The sequence below is a fragment of the Melopsittacus undulatus genome, chromosome 11, assembly GCF_012275295.1.
Source record: "Melopsittacus undulatus isolate bMelUnd1 chromosome 11, bMelUnd1.mat.Z, whole genome shotgun sequence".
Taxonomy (NCBI): domain Eukaryota; kingdom Metazoa; phylum Chordata; class Aves; order Psittaciformes; family Psittaculidae; genus Melopsittacus; species Melopsittacus undulatus.
In genome coordinates this window covers 5638575-5664412 of record NC_047537.1, presented here as the reverse complement: position 1 = coordinate 5664412, position 25838 = coordinate 5638575, and the positions used below count along the sequence as shown (strand labels likewise).

The following is a 25838-nucleotide window of genomic DNA, read 5'->3' as shown; positions in this document are numbered from 1 at the left end:
GCCCTTCAACAGCTGCTTTCCCCAGGAGTTCTCTCCGAGCTGGGTGCTAGGGACAAGGCTTTACGATTTTTGAGCTAGTTTCCATAGCACCAACAAAGCCTGTTAGCTCTAGAACAGCATTTCCAGTCTCGCAGCACATAAAGCCATGCTGCTGCTCTGCTTTTCTTCAGGTTAAGGAGGAGCCATTGCTCCCGAGTATGTAGAACAACAGAGCTGCATCATCTGGGAAGGGAACTACAAGACATGAGCACCGTGCTGAGAGTTCCAGCTGGGACAGGAAGGATGAGCAGCTCCCAGGGCTGGGGTAGCAGAAGGGCACTGCTCCCACCCTTGCACCCCTTGCTTGGAGAGCAGGGACAGGCCTGACCCCGCAGCAGACACTGAGGCAGGAGCTCAGGCAGGTTGTTTATTGGCAAATAAGTGCTGAAACCCATAAGCCCCCCCCCAAGAGGTGCTCGGTGCCCTGTTACATCAGAGTGGTCACGATACCATTGGGGAAAGTGCAAAAGTCAATCAACAAGCAAAGTGAGTTCTGTCACACCGAGGGGAGGGCTGTGAACAGAGCGCTTGGTGCAGGTGAGATTCTCTTCCATCCAGCTTGAGGGGCAAACCAGATACACAGCAGCAGGAGTCCTGAAGGTGAGCTCTAGCTCAAAAGCTCATTATAGGATTAAAAGGCATACACACCTGAGCACTCCCTCAGAGCTAAACCACCACGGGCAGCCTGGCTTGGTTAGTGTGTGTATGGCCAAGAGTAGCTCGTGGTTGGAGATAACAGCAAGTGGGACTGTCCCTTTCTGTCCTAGGATGCACCAAGTCTGTTCACTGCTGTGATGGGAGGGAAAGCGTTACTGAAATCAGTGATCCAGAGGGAAATAAAGTCAGGCTAAAACATGCCTGGACCAGATGCACTGAAAGAAAAAGCCTGGACAAGCACCACAGGGAGCAAAGCTTGTAAAAAAGCTTGTAAACTCTTTGCAATCCGTGAGCAGTTTCTCAGAGGAAATGCAAGCAAGATGCATGGTCCCTTGCACTGAGGTTTGATGTCTGACATACAGGCCCTATGTTATTAGGCTTGTCTCCACAAGAAACTCCCAGCTTCACTGGCCAGTTCTGGATGAAAGCCATCAGGCACCACAACAGTAAGCATAGCTCTTGGAGAGCCTCATGATCCTGTTCTCCCACTTGAGCAAGGTGGATGTGTTTAATGGGCTCTTAAATTCAGCTTCCTTGCCTTAAGAGCTAGGACCATCAGGGGGTTGGTGTGGGACACTTCCCACTGGAATGCTTGATGGTTTGACTTGGGGAATTGTACTGCTGAAGGAGGACAGGAGGGGCAGACAGGCGCTAAACCCACACCAGGCACAAGGGAAGTGTAACTGAAACTCCATGAGCTGAGGGGTACAGCTTGCTCGCCCTGGGAAAGCCACTATGATAAATGACACTGGGGTAGGGCAGGAAAAGAAACAAGAGATCAAGGAATCTTGCACCATCAAGACTAACCCCAAAGCAGCTGCACTGGTAGTGAATGAATCCAGTCCTGGGTGCCACCAGCCCCTTCCCAAAACCTTACTGTAACAGTTCTACCACTCCTTTCCCACAATTCCCATACTAGCAATGAAGCATCAACCCTGAAGAGAGCAATGGTCTCAGATGAAGAAGTCCGCATTAGGAGTGCCAGGAGATGAGGGGTGCATTCTGCTTGTACATTCTTCTTCCTGGAAACATTTAACTTAACAGTTCCAAGTAAGTGACAGGAACTTTCCCTTTCTGGTTCCCTCTTTCCCCTATGAGCCAGTCTGGATCCATGCCTGGCAGGCTGTACACAGTGATCATCTGGGGAGAGAAGACAGCGTTAGACAGGACCTGACTGCTGAGAGAGCTGAGTTCAGCCAGGTGGATGCTCAGAGAACAGCAACTCCTGAAGCTCATTCAGCAGGCACCAGTGCCCCTTCCCTGGACCTGTTGGCAGCTCTCAGGTAAGGAAGCTGCATTTGAGGGTGCCAATGAAGAGACTAAGTATTGGGGTAGTTGGTTAGCTCGCTACAGCTGCACTGCAATAGGAATAAAGGAGCTATTGAGGTGACATTGTTTGATAGCAGACAGCCTTGAGCTCACTGCAACTCAGTGGATCAAGACCATAAAATGGGGCTTAGGGGCAGGAAAAGTAACCAAGACCATGCTGAGCACACAAAGGGGCTGTTAAACAGTTACAGCAACACTGAACCCAAAGGGAAATTACCAACCTCATCTGCAAGGAGCGCCAGCTCGGTGCTGTCAGCTGCTTCATAGTCATAGAGGACTCTGGCTTTCCGTGTGCCGCTGGCTGGAGGCTTGACTTCATTTGGGTTCAGCACCCCCTCTGCCACGGCACTGGGCACCCCAACAATGGTGGGCACAACGGGGATGGTGGGCACAGCAGGGAGGGTGGCAGCAGCAGCCGGAGGAGAGGCAGTGGCTGCGGGAGGAGAGGTGGATTCTGCATTGCCTACGAACGTGCCTGAAAATCTGACACAGGAGAAGGAGAGTTCAGTGAGGCTCCAGGATGAGGAGCCAAGAGCGAGCTGCTTGTGGTGGTTCCAGTGCAGAGATGATGCTCAAGAGCTCCACCTGCACTGTATCCATGCTGCCCTTCGAGTGGGGAAATGCACTTCTCAGGTGCTGAGGCCATGCAACAGATAATGTATTTGTTTATGTTGATGCCAGTGTCCTCTTACAGGACTGGCACCAACTTGCAGAGTATGAGATTGAAGTGTGGCACTAAAGCAGGCTCTGTGGCTGCTTTACTGCTCCATGGTGCTGTGTCCTTGCCCTGCTCTCACATGCTCTGTGCTATCTGTTTAGTCTGCTTGTCCCTCATTGTTGCTGTTAAACTGGATGGCACAGCTGGAGAGAGTCAGCAACGGAGCTCAGTCTCATTGATCTCATTTACCCACTCTGCACTAGGGGAATGCAGCTCCAGCCTTTGCAATAAGGTGAAGGGTGACTGGAGAGCTCTTAGAGGTCATTGTGTGCAACATCTTACTTACATTTCTCCTTTGGAGCTGGCAGCATGGAAAAGAATGGAACAGGAGTAGTGAGTGATCACACAGAGGCAACAACAGCCCCTCCTGGGTCAGGCTGATGAGACAGGTAACAGACAAAACATCCCTGCTGTGCCCATGGGATGTGCAGCCAGCAGCACAGACCTGGCTCCTGCTGCAGCTGAGCATGCTCAGGCTTGCTGCTTGGCAACAGGAATCTGCTCCCCTGTGATTTAACTAATTTAGAGGAAGGATGTTCAAACTCTCATGGCCACCATGAGAGATGAATGTACAAACCCCAGATGAATCCAATGGCAAAGTCTGCTCTCGATGCAGTAGTGCCAGGATTGGCCTCCAGTCTGTGTGCTCAGAAGCTCTGGAAGAGCTTGGAGGGGGTTTGTAACTTCTGTGATGTGAGATGGGGAAGGAGGCCAGAGCTGGGGGTAACCCTCAGAGAAGTAAAAGCTATTTCTCGTCTCACCTGCCCAGTTGCTTCTGCAGGTCCAGCATGTACTGGTAGCACTGAGCGTAGTAGTTGGTCTGAGACTCCACAAACTCATGGAGACAGCGAAGGTGATTCACCTGGAGGGAGAAGGAGTTTGGGCTCTGAGTCTGGTTGCCAGGCACAGGAACTCTTCCTGCAGCTCCCGCCTGCCCCAAGGGAAGCAAACTCCTGCAGGCCAGTATTTAAAAGAGTGACTTGGTTTTGCTTGAATACAATAATCTAAGTCTGGGAATGTTGCATAGGCACTGGGGGATCTTGGAGAGGAGGCTGCTCCTGGCACTGCAGCCATGTCCCTGTGCCTAATTCCCAGCTCTAGGGACAGAACAAGGTTTTTCTGGCTTGGGAGCATTTTGAGGACCACAGAACTGCAGATGCCACAGTGGCACTGCCTGTGCCTGCTTCATTGTGTTTCTAGTTTGAGCATTCCAGTTCTTATGAGGAGGTAGCATCCAAACTTAGGACCTCTCCTACCTCTGCTCCCAGTGCAGGGCTCCAGGATCCTCTTGGCTTCCTTCTAGGAAGGAGCCAAGAGTCCCTGTAGTCTCCATCACCCCCTGTTACTCACGTGTGTGCTGCTGATGCCCTCCAGGAGCAGCCGTGTCACCTCTGCCTGACGATCAAACTCGGTCTGTGTGAGCCTCAGCTCGTGCTCTGCCTGCAAAACAGGACCGGGTGCTCAAGACAGCACAAGGCAAGGACCCTGTTCTGCCTCTTGCAGAGGGGAACAGCCACCTCCTCCTCTCCAACCCCCCTTTGCACTGAGACAAGTGTGCTGCTGGCCCAGCAGGGCCCACCTGCACCTCTGACACTGAGCATCATGACCTGGGTGAGGATCCCAGAGGCCTCTGGCTGTGCTTTGCCTTGATTCCTGCTTGATCCTGCATTGGATCAGTGCAGCTCAAGACTGATGCATCCAGGAAGCCCCTACTCCCACAAGGAGGGGCCCTGTTAATGCTGGGGTATGTGGAAAGTCAGTCCCATGCCAGCACCTGTGCTTTTAACCCCCTCTTTCTAAGCCTATGGGCACAGGAAGGTGCAGCTTTTGCTGGTACCCTCTTGATCACCACAAAGCAGAGGCTGAGGCCAGGGAGCATTTACCAAATTGCTATTACTGGATCTCTCTGTAATGGAGATGAACATCCCAATCCAACCACTAACCAAGGCTCTCCTTTGAAGCTAGTTGCTTATGCTGAGCTAGGAGGAACTGAACAATGGTTGACAGAAGGCAGCTATGCAGCAGACATTGGGAATTCAGACAGATTGATCCTGGAGACTGTACCAGACAGAACTTGTGTCTCCCATCACCAAGCAGCACATTTACCCTGGGGCAGTTCTGCAGTGCCAGAACACCCAGGGGAAGCCTTGCAAAGAGCAGAGCTCCAGAAGTGTTGGAGCCATCAGGAGCTCTGGTGCCTGCTCTCTCCTCCCGCTGCCAGAGGTGACAAGCAGGCAGTGCTCTCTCTGGCATGCATCGCTCTGTAACACCAAGAGGAACAGGCCAGGTCCCCCTCAATCTGTGCAGGGACCCAAGCACAGAAGTGATGCTCACTCAGCCACAGCTTACTGGAAGAAGCAGCTACTCTGGAACGGACCCCAGAGCATTAATGCAGCCAGGCTGGTGCTCTCAGAGCAGTGGTCCCATCGCTGGGCACCCCAGAGGAGACCCAGCCTGCTCAGCAGAGCAGGCTGGAGGAGCTGCTGCTGCCCATGGCATCCCTCATCTGTCAGCAGCGCTACCAGGGTACAGCTAAGTGAGAACAAAGAAATGCTTTCACTGCTTTTTAATCAGATTCGTCTATTTTAAGCTACAACTGATCTATTTTCTTGCATCCTCTGGATGAAAGGGATTATTTAAAGGAGAAGGTGGAATGTAGCGGGGAATGCCAGTGCAATACCAGTGCAATGCCTTCCTAAGCACCAAGAGATTCCTGACTCCAGTGGCAGCAGAGCTATTTGAAACTTGTGTCAGGCAGACCCAGTTCCACTTGGCACTGCCTGGATGTGACCCTCTCCCTGCCAGCTCTGAGCAGTTGTAGGACGTAGTTTCCCATAAAGGCAGCAGTGGTCTGTGGCCTGGAGGTCACAGCCTTGTGCTCCTCCAAGACATGGAGGACATTGACGCTTACTGACATAGGTCTATCCAACCAGGACAGAGAGAGGAACAGAGCCTTCATGCTTAGTCAGCTTGTTTGTTTGAGGGACTGAAGGATTTCAGGTGCAGATGAGCTGGGGTTGCTGTCATGCACAGCATGCAGGAACATGCCATCTACACCTCACAGCTCAGGCTTCAGGCTACCATCAGCCGGGGTTGTTTGAGGTAGGAAAGGCAATGGGATCCCAGAAGGTGGCTCTGGAAGCTCCACACCATGCTGGAGCTGCACACAGAGCTCACCCTGGGCTCCAGTCCGCTAACAGCCCTCCATCCATCTCCATGGACAAGCCTCACCCCCCATGCAGAGCCCAGAACACAGGGGCTGGGACTCTGCCCCCATGGCTCAGCTCAGCAGGGTCAGCACAGCTCACCCAGGCAGACACAACCCACGAGAGGCTCCAAACCTCCCCCCTGCCCTGACAGAACTGCTCCCTTTGGCAGCTCATGGGATGCCTCTGTCCTTGCTTCAGCTCTGCTCAGAGCTCCTGCTCGGACCCCAGAACACACAGGCAAGGGGCTACCAGAGGCTGATTCATGGCACATGCAAAACTGGAGCGGGCAGGGCCTTTGTGAGCAGAGCTGAGTCACAGCGCATCAGTCACCTCTGCTCTGTGACACCGGTGCAGGGTCCTCAGAGCTGCCTCTTCTCACACACACACCCACCCAGGCTGCTCTCACACTGGGTACCACCACCAGCCCACAGAGCAGGCTCTTCCCAAGTCACTGCTGCACTGAACCATAGGGCTGCAGGAGCAGGATGGGGCTGATGACAGGAACATCCCACTGATCCTGCTGCACGCAGGGAAGGAGTCCACAGCACCCCCACCCCTGAACCCAGCATCACCCCCGGAAGCTTCGAGCACAAGTACTTGGCGCTGGGTACTTACTTTTTCCACCTCGTCGCTCCAAAGCTGTAGGGGCCACAGAGCAACAGGAAAGGAGATCAGTGTTGGAGACGTCGGGAAGCACTCGGCATTAACACCAATGGGGAAGGATGCTCCGTGGACACAGGAGCCAACTCCAGGACAAGCTCGCCCTTCACCCAGCAGCAGCTGCCACATTGATGCCCCTTCCCCTCACTCCTGCATCCCTGAGCTCAGTTTTATGATGGGGGACCGAGTCCACACCACCAGAGCCAGCGCAGGATGCTCCCTGCAGGGCTGTCACAGCAGCTGCTCTCAGAGGGCTCCAGCAGGATCAAGCAGCAGAGCCCTCTGAAGAGCAATTCTGCTGCAGCCTGCAGGGGTTGGTGTTGAGCACAGCCCTTCCTTTAGGATTGTGAGAGGCAAGTGAGCTGCTTGAGCCCACAGACAGGGCCTGGGAGATGCCAGGAGCTCAAGGCAGACAGAGGCCAGTGTTCCTCACCCGCTGGTCCAGAGAGCTGAGGTGAATGGGATCATAATCCAGCCAAATCTGTGCTACCAACAGGTGTGTTTAGGTACAGCAAGGAGGAAGAAGCAGCAGGATGCTGCCTTTGAGACAGGCACAACATTACGCTACTCCCTCCTCCTCTCCTTACCCATGGGGGCACATCTGGGGCAGCACAACACTGCCAGCTGCTTGCTGGGATCTGGCTCCAGGACGTGAAACAGTTGACAACAGAAGTTACACACAGCAATGGGAAAGGGAGAGAAGAGATAGAAAAACACATTGATCCTTCCCAGAGGTCCTTGGCTTGGCCTTTCCTCAGCAGACAACTGCTCCCTTGGCTCTGACAACATGAATCAGCCTGGATCAACTGGGAGCACACCAGCAACACCCACATCAGTGGGGCTGGGGGAGATGGTCTCTGAGGACCTCAGCTTCACCCTCTAACGTCACCATTGCACATCAGGGATGTTCACCACGGCATGGCTGAAATGCACTGCAGGCACATGGGAGCCTTGTACTGGATGCTGTGGTGCCAGAGGGGGAACATGATCTGTGTAAACCCAACGTCTCCCAGCTGAACCCTGTAGAGGTTTGTTCACCATCAGCTGCCTCAGGTGGGCTGTGGTAGCTCCAGGGGAGGAGATGACTTCACCAGCCAGTATAAGGAGGAGCTGCGGGAGCTGCCCATGCTGGTGAAGGAGGAAGATGTTACACCTGGCTCCTCAGCTTGCTGTTAGCTCCTGTTCCATGGTATGTACCCCCAATGGCATCTCCTCTTAGCAGAGTAGAATCCTTTTGGCTGGTCCCCTTGTTATCAGAGGGTGTTTCTGTGGAGCACTCGGTGCTCTGAGGCTGGGTGTTTGCTCGGAGCTTTAGGAGGATGTTTTGTTACTGCAAATGGGGAGCTGGTTTAAATAGTGCCTGGGCAATCCCAGCCATGGGGACACAAATCCCTTCCCCTTCTCCGGCTAAGGGCTCTGGAAGGCAGATGGTGGGGAGATCTCTGTAGGCAGGTCCTAGCTTGAGCTGCTGCTCTGGTACAAGGCCTCTGCAGGCACCTCCTTGTGTTTTTGGAGCAAGGTTTACTATAGGGGCAATGGGAACCATTCACTCCAACCACAGGTCTGCCTCCTTGGAGGCTGAGGATGGTACTGAGGCCATTTCAGGCCCATTTAATCCCTGCAGTAACCTGACTTCATAGCCAGATTTGTTTCTCTTCTATTGGCCTTGCTGTGTGATCCCCAGCCCTGCCCCTGTGCTGCTCTGGGGCAGCTTTGCCCAGCTCTGTCCCTGGACTAAGGCACTGTGTGACCCAAGCAGCCCAGGGAGCAGAAAAGGCCATGATCTGCACCCCTCTTCCTCCACCCCAGCTCAAGCCAGAGGAACCCTCTTTAAGGTACTCAATGTGTTGTTCTTGGAATCATTCCTAGGAGCACATCACATGGAAGTGGCAGGGTCTGAGAAAAAGGGATATTGAGGTTCATGCTGCCCATGTAAACATTACACAAAACCAAAAGGTCAGTGTGGGAGAGAGGAGAAATGGTTCCTCAGCCTCCCACACATACAAACAAGGGAGGTGCTTGTATGCAGATGGATCTAATTCCATCTAATCTCTCCTGTTATGGGAGGGGAAGAAGCCAAAGCACCATGTTATCCAGCTTTCCAAAACCCAACATCACTTTAGAATCCCAATCAAAGCCCTGTAGAGGGCATATGGTCCAGGGGAGAGCTGACCTGTCTTCTCCTCTGAGACAAAGCTGTTACCTGGGCATAGGAAGCCATCCCTTCCTCCAGAAAGGAGCAGAGCTCAACAGCAAGCTGAGCAGCAAGCACTGCTCTATATTGCCAGTACACACCGAGACTAAAGCAGCACAAGGACTCTGGCCTGGAAGAGAAGCAGAGCAAGAGTATGAAGAGCTCCTACCTTCATGGTGCCTGACCCCTCGGGGTGTGAGTGCTGGGATTAGAGAGCTGCTTGCACAGTGGTGCTGCCTGCATGGAGCTGGGGAGCAGCCTGGGCTCAGCACATGTTTGCTAACTAGAGATGCCAATTGTTATTCCAGGCTGGAGTTCAGGTGGCACTTAACCACCAACTGCAACCTCTGAAACAGATGGTATGGAAGCCACAAGGACCACAGCAGATTCATGGTGCAAGGCCTTGCTCTGCAACCATCAACAGTGATGAAGGTCAGTGCTGGCTGCTCACCTAGAGCAAGCCTGTTTCCTGAAGCCCTGCTCTAGCTGCCCTGTATCATCATTGCTGCTGTCAGAGCTTCTCTAGCAGAGCTCTGAAGGGGGACCACTGAACTAGGCACAGATGTGGCAGGGTCAACACCTATGGGCTTAGAACCCCCACAAAAATCTACTTCATCTGTTGTGTTACTGTACTTAGCATCTGCTCCCTAGAACAACTCTGCAATACAGCAAAAGCAGAGCAGCTCCCAGTGTGGTGAGGACTGGACATGTTCTGCTGAGCATCTGGGTGCTCAGCAAGATGCTGAGTTGTATTATGCAAATGCTTGCCTTCAGGTCTGCTTTAGAAAGCCTCTGGGAATGATCAGGATACCCTGGTCCAATCAGAGCTATTCAGAGGCAGGAAAGCCCAGTTTCTCTCCTCCAGTTCTCCTGGAGATCAGTTTTAGTCCATTATTCTGCTGTCCTTGGAACAAACCTTTCCAAGGGGGAAGCCAGCACCACAGGCTCACTGCTAGTTGCTGTAGTAGATAAAAGCTGAGCAACTACTACAGAATCACCAGTACCAGCTTCTTCCTAAGGAATCCTATCACCAGGTCTGTTACTATGGAAATAGTTTTCTAGCTACAGTGCAAAGCTATTTCTGATCCCAGCATCACTCTCCAAGAAGGTCAGGTCAGATCCCCCTGGGAACTAACACTGATGCTATCAGCTCAGACCTACCTCTTTCTTCAAATGGGAAGAGTTTCCCATCAACCAAACCCAACTTGTTTCCATGATGTTTTTGTTTGTAGAAGGCTTGGGCTATCCTTTTTTTTCCCTATAGATCCCACTTCCCAGCCCTTCCACCCCCAGATTACTCTATGACCAGGCATCAGTGTTGTTATGAATGCTATTTAGGAAGCAAGATGATCAGTTTTCAACATTTTAAGGAGCAATGTGACATTGTGCAATGGGGAGCTATGAACACAGCACGGAAAGTCAATTGACCACAACCATTCAGTGCAACACAGTAGAGATGCAATGGGCTGTTCCTCCACCCCCAGAGCATCTGCCTGCAGAACAGCCACCAACAGGCCCCAAGATGAAAGGAAAAAAAATGACCTCTCTATGCAGAGTAGGCAAGTCCAAGCTGTCAGACTGTGTTTCTGACATGAGGGGTGGCAGAGAGATTCCTCCACCTTTGCTTCTCTTGACCAGACACAAAGCCTCCAAGTACTGATCAGGATGTCAAGCATGTACATTGCCTGTGTACAGCTGCAGCCACCCACAGAGGCTCACCTTTGAGGTTTTTTCCTTTCAATTTCTCTACTAGCAATAAAATCAGAATATCCACACTAGAAACATAGGAAAGGATTGGCAGAGAAACTGGGAAGCAAACCAAGGAGGGAAAGTGCCAGGCCTTGACCACGCACCCCTCGGGGGGTGATGTGCATCCTTCAGGTGGAGTCAGGGGAAGCCTGGGCAGCCCATGTCACATTAAAATGTTGAAAACAGCAGAGCATTGGGTCTGATTTGTAAGTCAGGTGGAGAGAGGGGCAGGAAGAGTTTGGAGAGGCAACATCTATGGGGAGGCAATCTTACCGCTGAGGCGCTGGCGGAGAGAACGTAATTACGAGGTCTAGTCTCCTGAAAGTCAGGCACAGCCTAGTGGGGGAATAGAGTTTCATATACAAGTCACAGGAGGCCACAGGAGTCACTCGGGCAATGGACGACAGAAGGGACCAGTATCTTTCTCCTGTCTGTGCTGGGAGCTTAGCTCAAGTTCTTATGGATGGAGGAGGGAGGTGTCCCAGCAGTCTGGGCAGTGGTGTGTGGAAGCCAGGCTTATGCAAGAGGAGGTGGACTGGCTCATGCAGTCACTCAGCCAGCAGGTATTTCTGCTGTTAAAACTGCCTGCCCTTACAGCTATCTGCTTGTACAGCAGCCACTTGGAGTGGACATGGGACAGCACAACCTCAGATGTGTTTCCCCTTCCCTTGCAGCCAGCAGGCTGCTTATGTCATGTTGGCTCAGTCCAGTGGGCAGGACCTTCCTTCCCCATGCTTCCCACCCACTGTCCTAGAAGTGTCCCTGTGCAGGGCCTTATCCTTAAGGTGAGCATGTTTATTACCCCCAGAGCATCCTTTCCACAGTGCCTGTTAAACAAACATCTTGTTCTTACTCTCCCCAAGCCTCTGGGCATGTTTCCTACTACCAGATCTGCTGTTTTCAGTAAGGGGCAAGGCTTAGCCAAAGCAGATCCAGGCCAAAGCCTTGCTGTTGCCAAAGGTAGCGTAAGTTTTCATCTTGGAGGTCAGAAAACCTTCAAGCCACCTTCTCCATAGCTAAACCTCTGCCCTGGGGCAAGAAGACTTAAGCACTCTGGAAGTTTTTCTCCTTGGGAACATAAGGGATCCAGTCCCCTTGCAGGCAGGTGTGGGCTCACTAACCAGCACATAACATGGTCTCTATTCAGCTAAGCTAAGGCTAGGCCTCCTCCTAGGATGGCCTTTGGCTGTAGCATTACCCAAAAAGATAAGCCAGTGAGCTAGCTTACATCAAGACCATTGCACTGGTTCTATGGATCAGGGTATCCTCCTTGCGCAGCCTTTACCTGCAGTGGTTGGGCTGCAAGGCTGGCACACAATCCAGCTGTAACTCAGCTATGTTTTAATGCTCTCAGGCCCCATGTTTCCTCTCCCAGGTTAATCTCTTTGCAGCTCACCCACATCTACTTATACCCCCTGACCCGGTTTGCTGGGCCCCAAGCAGCTTGCTGGGATGAGTGAGCAGTGTGTGGCAGAGCACTCAGGCAGTCCCAACAAGAGGAGAGCTTTTGTAAACCATCTGGAAGGTTTGGGGATGGCTGGAGGAAGGAATAAGGAGGATTCCTATTACAAGTCAAACCTGAATACAGGGAGAAAAATGTACCAGTGAGATTTGAGGCCAGCACAGCAAGTAGGCTTGGCTCCTCCCTGTGGGGAGAAGAGATCTTTCACAGGAATAGCTTCTTAGGCTTTGTCTTTTAAGGTTAAGAGCCATCTCCTCCCATTCCCTGGTCTCCAGGGAGTCCCACAACTAGTCACAGCACATGGGATGAAGGAGGCAAGCTGCTCTTGCACGCCTGTGCATGGAGAAGTTGTTATTTGCAAGCAGTGGTCAAAAGGGATCCACCTCCCCCCCCTTTTCACTCTTGTAATGGGGAAAATGGGCAAAGCCCTAGAGCCAGGAGGACAGAACAGCACCACAACCAGTTCAACCTGCCTGTCATTGTCTCTGGCTGCCTCCCTTCCAGGGAAGGGACTTGCTCCCCAGCCCAACCTCCTCCTGCTTGCAGCCAGAGGAGCTCGAGTGGGTCTTTAATGGGAGCCTCTGCCTCTCTTGAGCACTGCTTGCAAGCAGTGGTGATGGAACCAGTGCATGCTCCAGAGGGGCTGCAAGCAGCTGATGGATTCTCCCATCTTTCTGGAGCATCCTCCCCAGGCAGCCACAGCCCTGATCACACTCAGTACATGCTCCAGGGCCAGTCCCAATGAGATAAGGGAGATAGGAATTTTCATTTAAAATAGGAAAGAGACAATGAGAGGTGGCAAAGAAAACCAACCCATCACAGCACTGTTAGCACAGTCAATACTCACATCTCCCTCACACTGAGCAAATCACAAAGAAACAAAACAAAAAGGTTAGTGAACAAAACAGCATCAACAGGAAGGACAAAGCACAGAGTCCAAAGGAAAGGCACAAGCCCAGACACCCACAGAGCAGCTCACAGGCCTGGGCAGCAGCACACATGGAGGGTCAGTCACGACACAGAAGCTGTGGGAATGCAAGTTTGCACTACAGAGGGGAAGAGCAGCAAGAGAGTGGTGAGCTGGGAGAGGTGCCCTACTTGAGGCCAGCTTGAATGGAGAGGTGTGGCACAGGGAACTGCTGTGCTCTAAAGATGAGTTCATGTGCCTGAAGCAGAGGCAGCAGTTGTCCCCTGCTGTGTTCTACCTATGCCTTGTCCTCTAGCAGTTAAGTGAAGCAGCCAGGGACCCCACATTTAAGCTAGGCTGGGTAGGATATGGGTGCCCACAACAGCAGCTGAGGTTATCTTCTGTTGTGTCATATCTGCTTCAAAGTAGAGTGGCTGAAACACCTTGGAAAGCCTGGAGTGAGTCTGATCCTGCTTGGGGCACCCCAGCCCTGCAGATCCAGTGGGAAACTATGCTTTTCTTTTCCAGAGAAGTCCTTCACCCAAGGGTTTGGGTGCAGGTGAGAGGCCTTGGGATCACTTCATGTAGGGGTGACATCGGAGGAAGTACAGGAGGTATCTGAATTCCTGCTCTGATTAGAGCTTAAGATAAAGTAGTGGTCACCACTGAGACTGGGGGCACTTCAGAAGGGAATCTGTGATCCCTGAAGTTACCTTCAATGTATCTGAGTGACCTGACTGAAGCTTTTCTTCTTTTAAAAGGGCAGCTATGACTTTTATTCACCCAAAGCTTCATTTGGTGTTTTCCCCACAGAGGCCTAAGCACCCTGTTAGATCTGCTCATGGAGGCTGCTGAGCCTAGCGCAGCTTCCCCATATGGCATGTGTGCAATTAGAGCTGGAGAAAGGGGAAAACACCTGGGAACTGGTCCTGCAGGGAGCTGCAGGGCCAGAGGCCCAGCTGAGCAGATGGCTACGAAACAGGTTCCTGGCAGGGCTCCTAGGCTGCTATCCCAGAGACTGACACGGATTCCTGCCTACTCTGATTGCATGTTTGGTAGCTGAGCTCCTGGCCCCAGGCTAGAAGCAGAACTTGGCATGTCCTTGTGCCAACAGCCAGAGCACTATGGGATGGCAAGCTGCTTCAACAGGGTCCTCCAGGGAACCCAGCAGTGCCCAGCTACATCCTCTCTGCCTCCTCTACACCGCCCCTGCCCAGGAAGAGCCAAACTTAGGAGATGCTTTAGGCTCAGGAACACCCTGAGGTGGTGTCAGCCTCAGAAAGGCACTTTGCAGTGCTTGCCCCCATTGCTCAGGCCTGTGGACAGTGGCACTGACTGATTTACCAGCCCCTTCTGCACTGCTCTGACCTGGGACCTTTGGTAGTTTACTTGCCATGGTGTCCCAAAGATAGAGGACAGGACTAGCCTGGAACTCAACAGCACAATGAATTGAATGCAGAGGCTGAAGGAAGGACCTCTTGGTGGCTATTCTGACCCCTGGCCATGCCTCATAGGCTCCTGCAGCACTCCTGCCTGCGGAAGACTGAGTTGGCAGAATCCTAACTCATGTGAAGGCCTGGGGCTGCTGCAGAGCCTCAGCAGGTATTTCCCTTGCACACTTCCCAGCTCAGCACTCTCTTGGCTTGCTTTAAGATCCCCAGGAAAACTTAGTCCTCAGAAGATGCAGCCCTTAGTTACTAGCACAAATCATCCAGCAATCGCTATCAGTCAGGAGGCAGAAACCTGTGTCAAATAGAACTTTCCAGACTCTGGAAGCTCAACTATTTGTTTCAGCAGCTCCCCCAAGGGAGGACATCTCATGGACAGGTCCATGGTTCCTGCTTGCAATTCCGTTGTGCACTAGACAAGGAATTCCTTGCCCCCCCATGCCTGCAGAGCCAGGACATGATGGAGCAGCCTAATTTTGTCCATGTGAGCCAAGCCCTGGGCCAAAAGGACAGAGAGGGGAAGGAGGGAGACAGTTACCGCTGCTTTGGCCTCGGCAGCTTTGGCTTTCTTCAACCTGGCTTTGCAGGCATCCAGGTCTAAGCGGCAGTTCTGGAGGGTCCTCCTCTCTTTCTGGAAGGGATAGAAAATGGGTAAGAGCAGACTTAGGAGCTTTTGGGGAAGGAAGGGGACAAGGTAACATCTAGGAATCTGTTTCCTTCTAAAAAATGCTAGAGAGAAAGAAGCATCTGCTATGTTCATCTCACTAGCAGGGGTTCTGAGCCTGGCTGCCAGGGATACAGGCTTGCTTCCTGGGAATAGGGCAGACTATGGGTGGATGGTGCTCTCTAAGGTGCAGGAGTCAGGAAAGGAATTACCTTCCTCATGCACACCAACTGGCAACCCTTCCCTGCCACAGAGGGAACCCCAAGGAGATCCAGCACTGGTATTCCCCCATCCTTGCATTCTTTAAGGGGAGAGGTAGAAAGTCCCTTCCTATAGGGAAGGAAAATTCTTCCAGTGCTGTTTCCCTCTCCCCCCACCCTTCTCATGTCCAGTGAGCTGAAACCTTCCCTGCTGCACACTTACAGTTATGGTTCGCCAGTCCCCTTCCAGGAAGTTACGCAGGGGGGTCAGGAAGTTGATGGATGCAGACTGGATGAAGTCCCGTTCCGCTGCACCTAAGCGCCTTTGAGTCTCTCCAACTTTTATCAAAGTCTTCCCTGCAATAACAGGAGACCTCAACTCCATGAGAATTCATTCACATTGTGTTGGCTTCAGCCAACTCATCCAAAGCCACCAGCGTTGGGGGTCAAAGGCACAGTGTATCCTGCCTGGGCAAGGTGACCATGCCTGTAGCACACCAGCTTCAGCCCTGCCTACAGTCTGCTTTTAGCTTGAGGCCTCTTCCCAGCTGCTTGCAAGGCAGCTTTGATATTATCTATCTACTGAGGCACTAACTCCACTGATGTCCTTTTACTGCTCCACCTGCTTGCACAGAATGAATGCTGTTTGCCTCATAAAAGAGGCCCAGGAACAGAACAGCAAATTAAAAAGCACCAGAGCAGAAAGAATGAGTTGATGAGGCAGTGCTGGCTGTAGGTGCAGTTACAGCTGGTCTGCCTGTAACAGAACTGGCTATTGAACAGCTATCGATTTGGAGAGCAGTAACAAAGCTCATGGCAGAGGCAAGGACAGATGGAATTTAAGGTCTTCTGTACATGTCTACTGCTCAAAGGAGTACCAAATTCCTTCAGAAAGGGCCAACTGTTAGGATTTAAGAACAGAAAGATGCTCTGTGTGGTCAGGAAGGGGCTTGCTGAGCCTTGTAGACAAGCACCAACCTTTTCAAGTCTATTTTCCTGTTCTCTTTCTGCTGGAGAAAGATTTACATGCTCCACTTATAGGACACAGTTAAAGGCTGGTTCTCCTGTTCAGAGCCTATAGGAACTCTGCAAATGGATACCACCTCAGTTCAAGATATACTTAAACTGCTCAAAGCTAAAGCCATTCACTGCAATTCTCTGTCCAGGCTGCTTTAAAAGCCATAGAAATAGCACAGAATAGTTTGTGTTCCGTAAGCAGTTCCATTACCTACCCTGGATCCATGTGTCTTTACTTCTTTGCTAGCTCTGCCAGACTTGAGTATTGAGAATGGGGAGAACCCCTTCCCCACACAGCATGGAGCATGCTTTGCTGTAGAGTAAGTGTTGACTTCCTACTCCAGATGGGCTGTTTGCTTCTGTGCTAGAGAAGACCCTTCTCTGGCCTCAGCTTTGACACTAACAGGCAGGTTGCCATAGGGGGTAGCAGGCCACTGTTCCCCCTTCAAGAGGCATGCTGCAGGTGTCTTAACCCAAAACAGCCAAGGGGATGCTCCCTCAGGAAGGGCTAACTTACCATAAGGTGTCCCTGGCCCAAAGTCATTAGCTGCTTCTGTCATGTACTGTGCCAGCAGCTCCCCGTTGGTGACCCGGGAAGGCACCTTCCTGTCAAGCTTCTCATAGAGGAATTCTTCTACTCTGGCACCTGGAATGAGGATACCACTGGTGGTTACAGGATGGAGGATGAAGGAGGGACCCCCAGAGCTGGCATTCAGGGTAGCCCCCCCCATACAAGCCTCAGTAATGCACTGGATAGCAAGCACCAGGACAAGGTGTCCCTTCCAACCCACCCAAACTCAGTGCAGGAGGGCTCTCTGCCAGAGGACGTCTTTAACACCTGTAAGTGGCAGTTGTCCTTCAAGCATTAAAAGAAACTAAACTTACTAAGGTTTGGCTGTAGCAGAACTTCAGTCTGACGCAAGATCTTCTCTGTCCAGTTCTTTGTGCAGTCTGCCCTGGCCATAAGGTTTTCAAAGTGGGCATCTAGTTCAGTCTTCTCAGCCTGACCCAGCTTTTCTTCAGTAAACTGCGACAAGGAGGCAGTTGTTAGGTCTGTTCTACTAAAGCAAACCAGCAGTGTGCTACAGGACTATTAAGAGACACTGAAGCTTCTTCTGTCTCATGCATTTATCCTAGAGTAGAGCTAAAAGGCCTTCAAGGTGTCATTCTTTATTCCTAGGCCTCTTTCATGGGGAGAGAACAAATTCTGCCCAAGAGTGGAAGAAGGATTGAGCTAAAAACAGAGTGCAGGGTTGAGAGGTGCTCCAGAATCAGTAACTTTTAATAAGCTCTGGTACAAAAATACTCTAGTTGTGAGGAATCCATTTAAAATGTGAAGAACCAAATGCAGAAGAGCAACAGACATCCTTCATGTAAGGGAAGGGGCCATCTCCCTTCACCTCTTCCTAATCAGCTCTATGTCCTGCAAACCCAACAGGATTGGGGATGTCATTACCACCTTGGGAGTCAAGCTTTCTTCTCATCTTATCGGACAAGCATGTACACCTGGTTTTGTTACAGGGCCTGTGAGTGCCTTCTAACAGCCATCCCACTGCAGGGTCTGAGCAGTGCATCCCAGCTCTCCTACCTTGCTGGCAGTGAGCTGCAACCTCAGCATCTGGCGTTTAAAGAGGCTCAAGCTCAGGATTTAGATAATACTTCTAGCAAGTGACTCTTCCCCTAGGACATGCTCTGAGGCAGGGTACTGAGAGGAATAGAACGATGTCTGGCTTCTCTTAGCACCTGGATTCATACTGGCAATGGATTCTCCCTCCCTCCCTCTGTGATTCCTTTTGAGTTGAAATTCCACAGCAGGGAGAAGCAGGCTGTGCAAGGCTTCAGTGTTCACATCCTGGGCAGTGGCACCTGACACAAGCAGGTTGGTCAGTCTGGAGGTGCAGCATCAGGTGGCCTGGACACCCCCCATTGCTTCCTTGGGGGATGTTTGACAGAAGGGCCTGCTCCCTCTCATCCCAGCCCCACTTTCCACTTGCTTCTCTCAGTGAAGATGCCAACCTTAGTGTGTCTTTAAGCATAATTCCTGGTTTTGACAGAACCAGCATCTTGTTGGATCATCCCAAAAGATCCCTTTGGACAGCTGAGGTTGCAGTTGTCCTTTTGACCCTTGTTGCTGGCTTCTGCTACCACTGTTGAGTTACCAGGATGTGGTACTATAAAATATCTGGTACACTAGGGTGCCAAGAGAAACTTAGATGAAATACAACTCCTGTCTGAGCTTCCACTTGTACCTTCTCTCCCCTCCCTTATCCCACAGCTCTGAGGAGATGCTCTCTTCACGGGGTTTCAGTCTGGTGTCTGCTGCCTCCTGAATGGCTTTCTGCCAAGCTCTGGCTGCCCAACAGCCCAGTGCACATCCAGTACAATGCTGGGAACAAAATGAGATAAGGAGCAAGCCCAGAACCAGCACGGGAGGCAAGCAACCAGCCCTTAGGAGTCCTGTTACCAGCCCTGTGCAAATGTTCCTAGATGTCAGAGATATACAAGCCCTGCAGGTATGTTTACACAGTGACCTGTTTGGGTGAGATTCCAGCTAGAGCCAGTGAAGTGCTTTGCCAGATGTCTGTGGTGACACATACTGATGTGCAAGGACAGTCACACTCCCTCCTGCAGCCCAGTGGGGATGGAGGAGTCGCAGCCATACATGATCAGGCATCGCTTTACTGCTCACTTCCTCAGCATCAGTAGCCCTTGGTTACTAGTGCTTAATTTCAGCCCAGTCTTGCCCCCATGGTTACTGCTGGACATGGCTAGAAGCAGATTCAAGGTGAGAGGGTGTTTGTGCTGCATTGTACCTAATGTCTATGATTGTCTTTGAGGACCATCAGCCATGTGTGAGCGGCTGGGGCTCTCTTCCTCTGTCGCTGTTGGAAGCCCAGGGCTGTTTTCCGACTCTGCCAGGCTGGGCTGAGTCACTGCCATGCAGCAAACTGGGACTTCCCAGGTATTTGGCATCAATTCTCGAGTCATCTGTTTAAGAGCTATAACTCTTTGATGCAAGCATAACAGCCTCTCTTGCCCCCCTTTCCCAGACAGCTTTTTCAGATCTCATCTCACTTTCAAGTCCAGCTCTTCTTCCTGCAGTTCAGCATCATCCTGCACCAGCATCTGCCCTGGGGCTGTCAAGCCTAAACCTAGTTTCTTATCAGCTGAATTTAGTTAGCTTCTTACAGCATTGCTGCAGTCAGATCACTGCTGAGGCCCTCCAGCATCCCCAGTGCTACTGCCAGCCTCTTGAATCACTCCAGCTCTGGGATCCTTTGCTCTATTCACAAGCAGCATCTCCAAGCATCAATGTCCTTTGCAGCTCTTTTGTGTAACCTACCCCTTCACCTAGTGCAGTGGAACAACTTGCACAGCACTTGGCCAGGCATCAGCCAGGACTCAAACTCAGTTCTTATCTCAAGATAGGCAATAAATGTGTTTGTCTTGCAATGCTGAGGACATGCGCCACAATCACTGCAAGCCTGGGGGCTATGCCAGAAGTGGAGGATGGGCAGAGTCTCAGCTACAGCCTGTGGCTCCAAAGGGTCAGACCAGAAAACAATTCCTTATTCAGGCTTTCAGCTGGAGGGAAGCAGGGCATGAATGTCATGAAGTGGGTGCAAGGGCAGGGGAGGCTGTTACTCCATTTACACTTAATTCCCTTGATGTCTCTCCCTGACCCCTGCCCAGGAATCAGCTGTGCTGCAGAGCCCTGCCCAGCCTGGGGCAGTTGGTACCTCTCACTGCAGGCTGCTGCAGGTGCTCTAGTCCTCTGCAGCACACTTTGGTCTTGTCTGTGCACAGGAAGCCACTGATTCGGCTCAACTTGGCCTCAAATGTGACTTAGACGGATCAAAGATCTCACCCAACTTCACAGCACTGCTGGGGATATGGCATCAGGTACAGGGGAGAGCAGGACCACCTTTGGCAGTGTGCAGTGAGAACAGGTGAAAGGTCTCAGGAAAACACAGCCAGCAAAGGAGATGACAGGGAAGTCACACCCCCTTGTTATGAGCTGGTTCTTGTCTGATGGAAGTGGGGATCTGAGCTTTCAGATAGCAACAGGTCTCAGCTGCTGATCCCCTCTTAACTGGCTGCCCAAGTCAGTGTTCTCAGTGCAAAGCAGGGTAGAACAACAGCAGTTTATGAAGTCTGGCTACTCAAACACTTCCAGAAGAACTCCCCCATGAAGGATTTTTATTCCCAGGAATTTGTTTTCATAACACAGATTTCATTGTTCCTCCTTCCCATTGAACAGACATAAGATTTCACTGTGAGGCCAAGAGATGCAGCAGCACAGATGAACTAATCCCACACATACTCAGCCTCCTGACTGTTGAAAGACAGATTAGAAGTGTTTTCCTAAAGGCATCACTGTCTTCTGCAGCACTGAATACTCCAGACTGCTACAAATGGGAGCGTTATTTGGTTTTATCCAGTTGACTTGGTGCATATCCACCTGGGAGAGAGGCAGGCAGAGCGCATCCAACTGCAATGTCTGGGGAGAACACTGAGCAACTCCATCCTGCTGTAGCAGAACTACTACAGTTGTTTTCCAGAACCTGATAGATCACCAGCCCTGCCCTGAACCAGTTCCAGGATCTGCATCCTGGGATCACATACCAGTGCCCAGAGGCTCCAGTGATCCTGCCCTGCAGGAAGTGTCCCTGCAGCTGACCCAGCTGAGCGCCAGCCCCGTGGCTCTGCAGGGAAGCTGGTGACATGATTAATAATGCAGAGCAGCCTTTTGTCAAGTGCCACTCTGGCTCTCCAGGAAGAGAACTGCTGCATTCCAGGGCATCAATAATTCAGCCAAAGGTTGGGTTTCCTCTGGGAGGCTTGGCTGGCCAGCACGAATGCTGGACGCATTATCAAGGCCCATGAGGGCAAGCAGGCTGAGCAGCACTTGGGTGACAGCCCCAAGAGAAACAAGACCGTGCTGGGCTGCAGTTAGGGCAGCTGCCTGCATTCACAACTCCCCTTTCCCTAAGAGAGTTGATAGAGACACTAGTGGCACATCAGGAGGAGGGTCAGCAAGTAGAGCTGAACTCGATGGGTCCCTCTGTAGCTACAGCTACATCATCAAAAAGGCTCTGCCAGTATCCCTAGTGCTACATTCACATACAGCCTAACCATCAAGATTAGGCTATAGAATAGCACATGAATTGTTTTCTTTGCTAAAATCCCCATAAAAGCGAGCGCAATAAAACCCCAGTGCTCCCACTGAGCTATGCCAACACCACAGCTGCTTTGCACAATGCAGCACAAATCAACTCGTGTCTCTTCCAGGCTTGTGTGATTTTTCCATCCCTGTCCCCTCCAGCTGGCCCAGGCTGTATGTGACCTCTGCCAGGGTAGCTGCAGCCCCCTTGCAGAGGATCTGGTGGCAGGGTTCAGGCCCTTGCAATGCAGCATCCTCAGTAATGTTCCAGGTGGATGTTACTTATGATTTTCCACTTTAAATCACAAAGATCAAACCAGGACCAGGAGTCTTAAACCACGAAGAGTCTCCTGCATCTGCCAGCAGATTTGGGCTGTTGGGATTTCTGAAGCCCCCAGACATAGCCCAGGCTATGGTAACATTTGTTCTTTGGGTGATCAGAGGCATGACAGAATTAGCTGAGGCAAATCTACCTCCCACCTTGTACAGAAGCCACAGCCACACAGACAGCATCTCAAAACTACCTGAATTTCAGCAGCTCTGGACAGGATACAGAACATGCTTCAAGTCTTTGGTCACCAGGAGTCAGGAGAGCTAGGCTGTGAGCCAAGTGAAACTGTGCTAGAGGACAGAAGGAAGCTGTAAACAGGCCAGCTTGCTTTAACTCATGAGCAAGACATTTAGGAGAGGAAGAAGATACTGCTGTGGTGGGTTTACCTTCTCTGGGTTCCAGGTGCCCACCACACTCCTCTGTCACTCACCTCTTCAGCAGGGCAGGGGGGAAGAAAATAAGATGGGAAAACCCCTTGTATAGCAAGATAAAAGGGAGTTTGATAAAGCAAAATCAGAGGTCATGTGCAGAAGCAAAGGAAAACAAGAGATCTGATCATGTACTTCCCACCAGCAGGCCATGGCTGGCCACTTCCTGGGACATAGGGTAGTTGCTCCAGAAGACAAACATCATAAATAACCAATGCCCCTCTTTTCTCTTAGCTTAGATTGCTGAGCAGACATCATATGGTATGGAATATCCCTTTGGTTAGCTGGGGTCTGCTGTTCTGGCTATACCCTTCCCCAGGATCTTATCTACTCCCAGCCTGTTGGTGAGGGGGAATGTTGGAGAGGCAGCCTGGATGCTGTGCTAGCACTCCTCAGCTGTAGCCAAAACACTGCTGTTATCAACACCCTTCTAGCTACCAACACACAGTACCATGAGAGCTGCTATGGGGAAGTTAACTCCATCTCAGCCAGACCCATTACAACTGCCCTCACAGATTCATAGGTGCGTTTCAAATGGAAACATGCTCTGTCTTGTACCTCTTGCCTTAAAACCCTTCTACTTAAGTCACCCGTTGCTCTCTTAACATGTCCAGCAACCAAGGTATCAACCGCAGTAAGGTCAGCAGAGTCTCTTTTATCTATTATAGATAATAAAGTCTATTTTATCACCAGAGTTCAGGGAGATGTGGGAGTCTGTCTGCAGGAGCTTTGAGATAGAGTCAACCTCTAGCTGCTGGTAGTAATTACATTAGCAGTGGGATAAGCACCCAAAAGCTGTACTCACGCTTGGGCAATTTCACCCAGAGCCAGTTTATATGAGAAATGACAAAAGACAGACACCTACAATTATTTCCAGACATCCCAGAGAGAGCCTGGCTTTCAGCCTGTCTAGAACAGAGACATCCAGTGTTACCTTTGGAAGGAGGGATGCCAGCTCTGTAGGGAAGCTGGAGCTGTTGGCACAGAGGTTTGGGATCAGACCACTTACTGATACCTGGAAGGTGCATCTGGTCACACAGAAAGGCCTTATTCCTCTTCAGTGAAGAGGAGATGACCTGTTTGAAGCCTGTCTGCAGGTGCTGCATCCCATTTGAGGACGCAACTTGATGGCTGTGATTGAACTGTACAGGCTGTGTGCCAGTACAGTTACAACCTCAAGGGAGATGCTGAACCCTACAAAAGCTCTATATCCTTGCAGCTGCCCAAGCCTAGAAGCTTATTAATCTTGTTCTTTACTCCCAGGGTAGCAAAGCTGACCACCACCTTCCTAGCCCAGCTTTTACTCCCTGCTTTGCTTTTCTGAAGGAGATTATAAGAGATGCCATGATAGCCACAGAACATTGTCTGGTCAGAGCTGTGTACACAGGCCTGCTAAGACAGGTCTTATACAGCTTTGGGGAGATACCACACGGCTTTTGCCACAGCCACCTCTGTTGTGCTCCTGCTGGAGATGAGGACAGGATTGCCCACCCAGGAAGCTGCCCAGCTTCTCCTCAGGTAGGTGTCCTGCTAACTGCTGCTTGAGCTAGGAAGAGCCATGTAAAGGCAGCAGTAGGTTTCTGAGTTAGTGTTTTGGCATGAGAGAGGTCAAGCCTAGCCCAAAATACTTCATCTGGAACATACATTAGGTTGTATTTGATAGGGTTGAAACCAGGACTGCTCCTGCCCTCAGCCTTTGGGAAGCCACCCCAGAAGTGGTGTGCTGACCACCCCTTCCCCTTCGCTGAGCAACGTTAAAGCCCTTCTTCAGTCGGGGTTCAGCTCTTCCGTGTTGGTCAGACATCTCAGCCAGACAGCAGGAGCTAATGCTGTCTGAGCAGCACAGCACGTAATGGCCAGTCCATTTATCTCCCAGTCGCTGCAGTTCCAGTAAAACATCACTTTGTTAAATGCCTGGAGCTGAAGAAAGCATCTCCAATGCTACAGAAAAGGAAGCTTATTCTAGGCAGGACTTATTCCCCTCCTGGAGGATCTGCTGTGTTGAGGAGTGCTATAAACCCAATCCTTACTGCTAACCACAGACCCCAACTGTCACTTGTGGCTCTTGGTATAGACAGGGCAGCGCTCACCCACACCAGGACTCCATGGGGACAGCCCAAACAGGCCAAATCCCCCCCACGATTACATTTCAGAAGGTGGTTTTCAGCCTCAGTAACCCTTTCCTTGCGGTCTCCCCTCCTCACACAAACACCTGAATGCTGTCCACAAGTCCCAGTGCCCATTTTGTTCCAAGAAATTACTACTGTAATGAGACGTATGAATATTCATATACGAGATTATGTGGAGTAGGTGTCGCAGGCAGCAGCCACTATTTATAAACGCCTCCTTTCTCTGGAATCACTGCGTGCAGACACTGTGCTCATGCCTGTCTCCTTCCTACGCCTTGCAGCTAAAAACCACTTATCAGAGATTTACAACAAGGCTTAACATAAGATTTCTTGTTTCTTTCTTTCTCCTGCAACCAGGGTCATTTACATGAGAACAGCATCTTCAAGCTTTCCATCTGCTCCCTCTTTTGCACCTGTAGTTAATATCTCTCTTGTTCATAACACATGACTCATCGCACGGTCGCGGGAGGTGATATCTGTTTACTGGGTTCCTAAAAGAGCCGGAATGACTCCGCTGCGCAGAAGGTTTGGAACAAGACAACGCTGCTCTGTTTATCAACCCCCACACAACAGCGTTGTCTTCTACAACGAGTAGCAACAGCCCAGTCCCGGAGTCACTGGGGGGAGTTCACTTTGCAGGCAGGATCCCAACGAGCTCTGGTCTCTCTGCTCTCCTGCCCAGCCAGGAGCGGTTTTCCAGTTGTTGTGCCCAAGAAGCAGGCTCAGCCACTACATCCCATCACCTTCTGCTTTGCTCCTCATGGATAAGCTTATTTCTTCACAGCTCCAGGAGGTCTCTGCATCCCCCAGGAGCTCCTGATCTTGCTGGTGAGGGACAGGCCTGATGCCACATTACCCTACTGAGACAGACACTGCTTGCTCAGCCTCAGCAGCTCCTTCCTATCACTTTACAGCACTGTGTTCGGGCAGGGTGCTGCGGTGCAGACCCCCTCAAGGCCACCTCTGCCACATGCCCTTACCCAAGGCAACAGCCCCCATGGGCCTGGGAACAGCTAACAACAGCTCTTTACAACATAAGCTTGACCATAAGCACAACAACGTCCCCTCCACACCCCACAGGTTACCAGCCTCTCTGGGGCTCTTCTCATCCACCTTTCCCACAGCAGCCGCCCCACGATCACGCAGCACCGCTCACGTTGCTGATGCTGTGGCTCAGACCTACCCGGCACCAGGCTCATTCCCCGGCCTCTCCCGGCTGCGGCCGGGGCAGGCCCGGAGCCCCGGGGCCCATGGCGACGCGTTACGGCCCAGCCCGCTCACCTGCATGGCTCGGGAGAAGAAGACCCCCGCGTCCGACGCCAGCTTCTTCACGTTGAAGTCCATGGCGGCTCCGGTCCCTGCCGCCGCCTCCGCCGCGCCCCCGCTGTCACCGAGGCCGCCGCGCCTCCGCCCTTTATAGCCCCGATCGATGTCCTCCTGGAGCCGCTCCGCGGACTCTTAAAAGGGACTCGTGTCACCGGAGGGGCCTTCACCGGAGCTGCTCCAGCAGAGCGGGCCGGCGGCACTGCGGAT

The 25838-nt window shown here is 51.6% G+C and overlaps 1 protein-coding gene across 2 annotated transcripts; it reads right to left on the bottom strand.

Moving 5' to 3' along the window:
• Positions 1-392: 392 nt before the first annotated feature.
• Positions 393-25774, bottom strand: SH3GLB2 (SH3 domain containing GRB2 like, endophilin B2). Of its 2 annotated transcripts, XM_034067413.1 has the most exons (11): positions 25587-25772; positions 17139-17280; positions 16771-16899; positions 15460-15593; positions 14911-15003; positions 10829-10891; positions 6568-6591; positions 4094-4183; positions 3505-3605; positions 2247-2508; positions 393-1836 (listed from the first exon to the last, which is right to left on the bottom strand). In XM_034067413.1, exons 1-11 carry the CDS (start codon positions 25647-25649, stop codon positions 1729-1731), a joined length of 1209 nt encoding a protein of 402 aa, XP_033923304.1. In that variant the 5' UTR covers positions 25650-25772; the 3' UTR covers positions 393-1728. The 2 variants fall into 2 exon arrangements, with proteins under 2 accessions (XP_033923304.1, XP_005146279.2); XM_005146222.4 differs by lacking the exons at positions 6568-6591; positions 10829-10891 and having other exon boundaries at positions 25587-25774.
• Between the last annotated feature and the right edge of the window lie 64 nt (positions 25775-25838).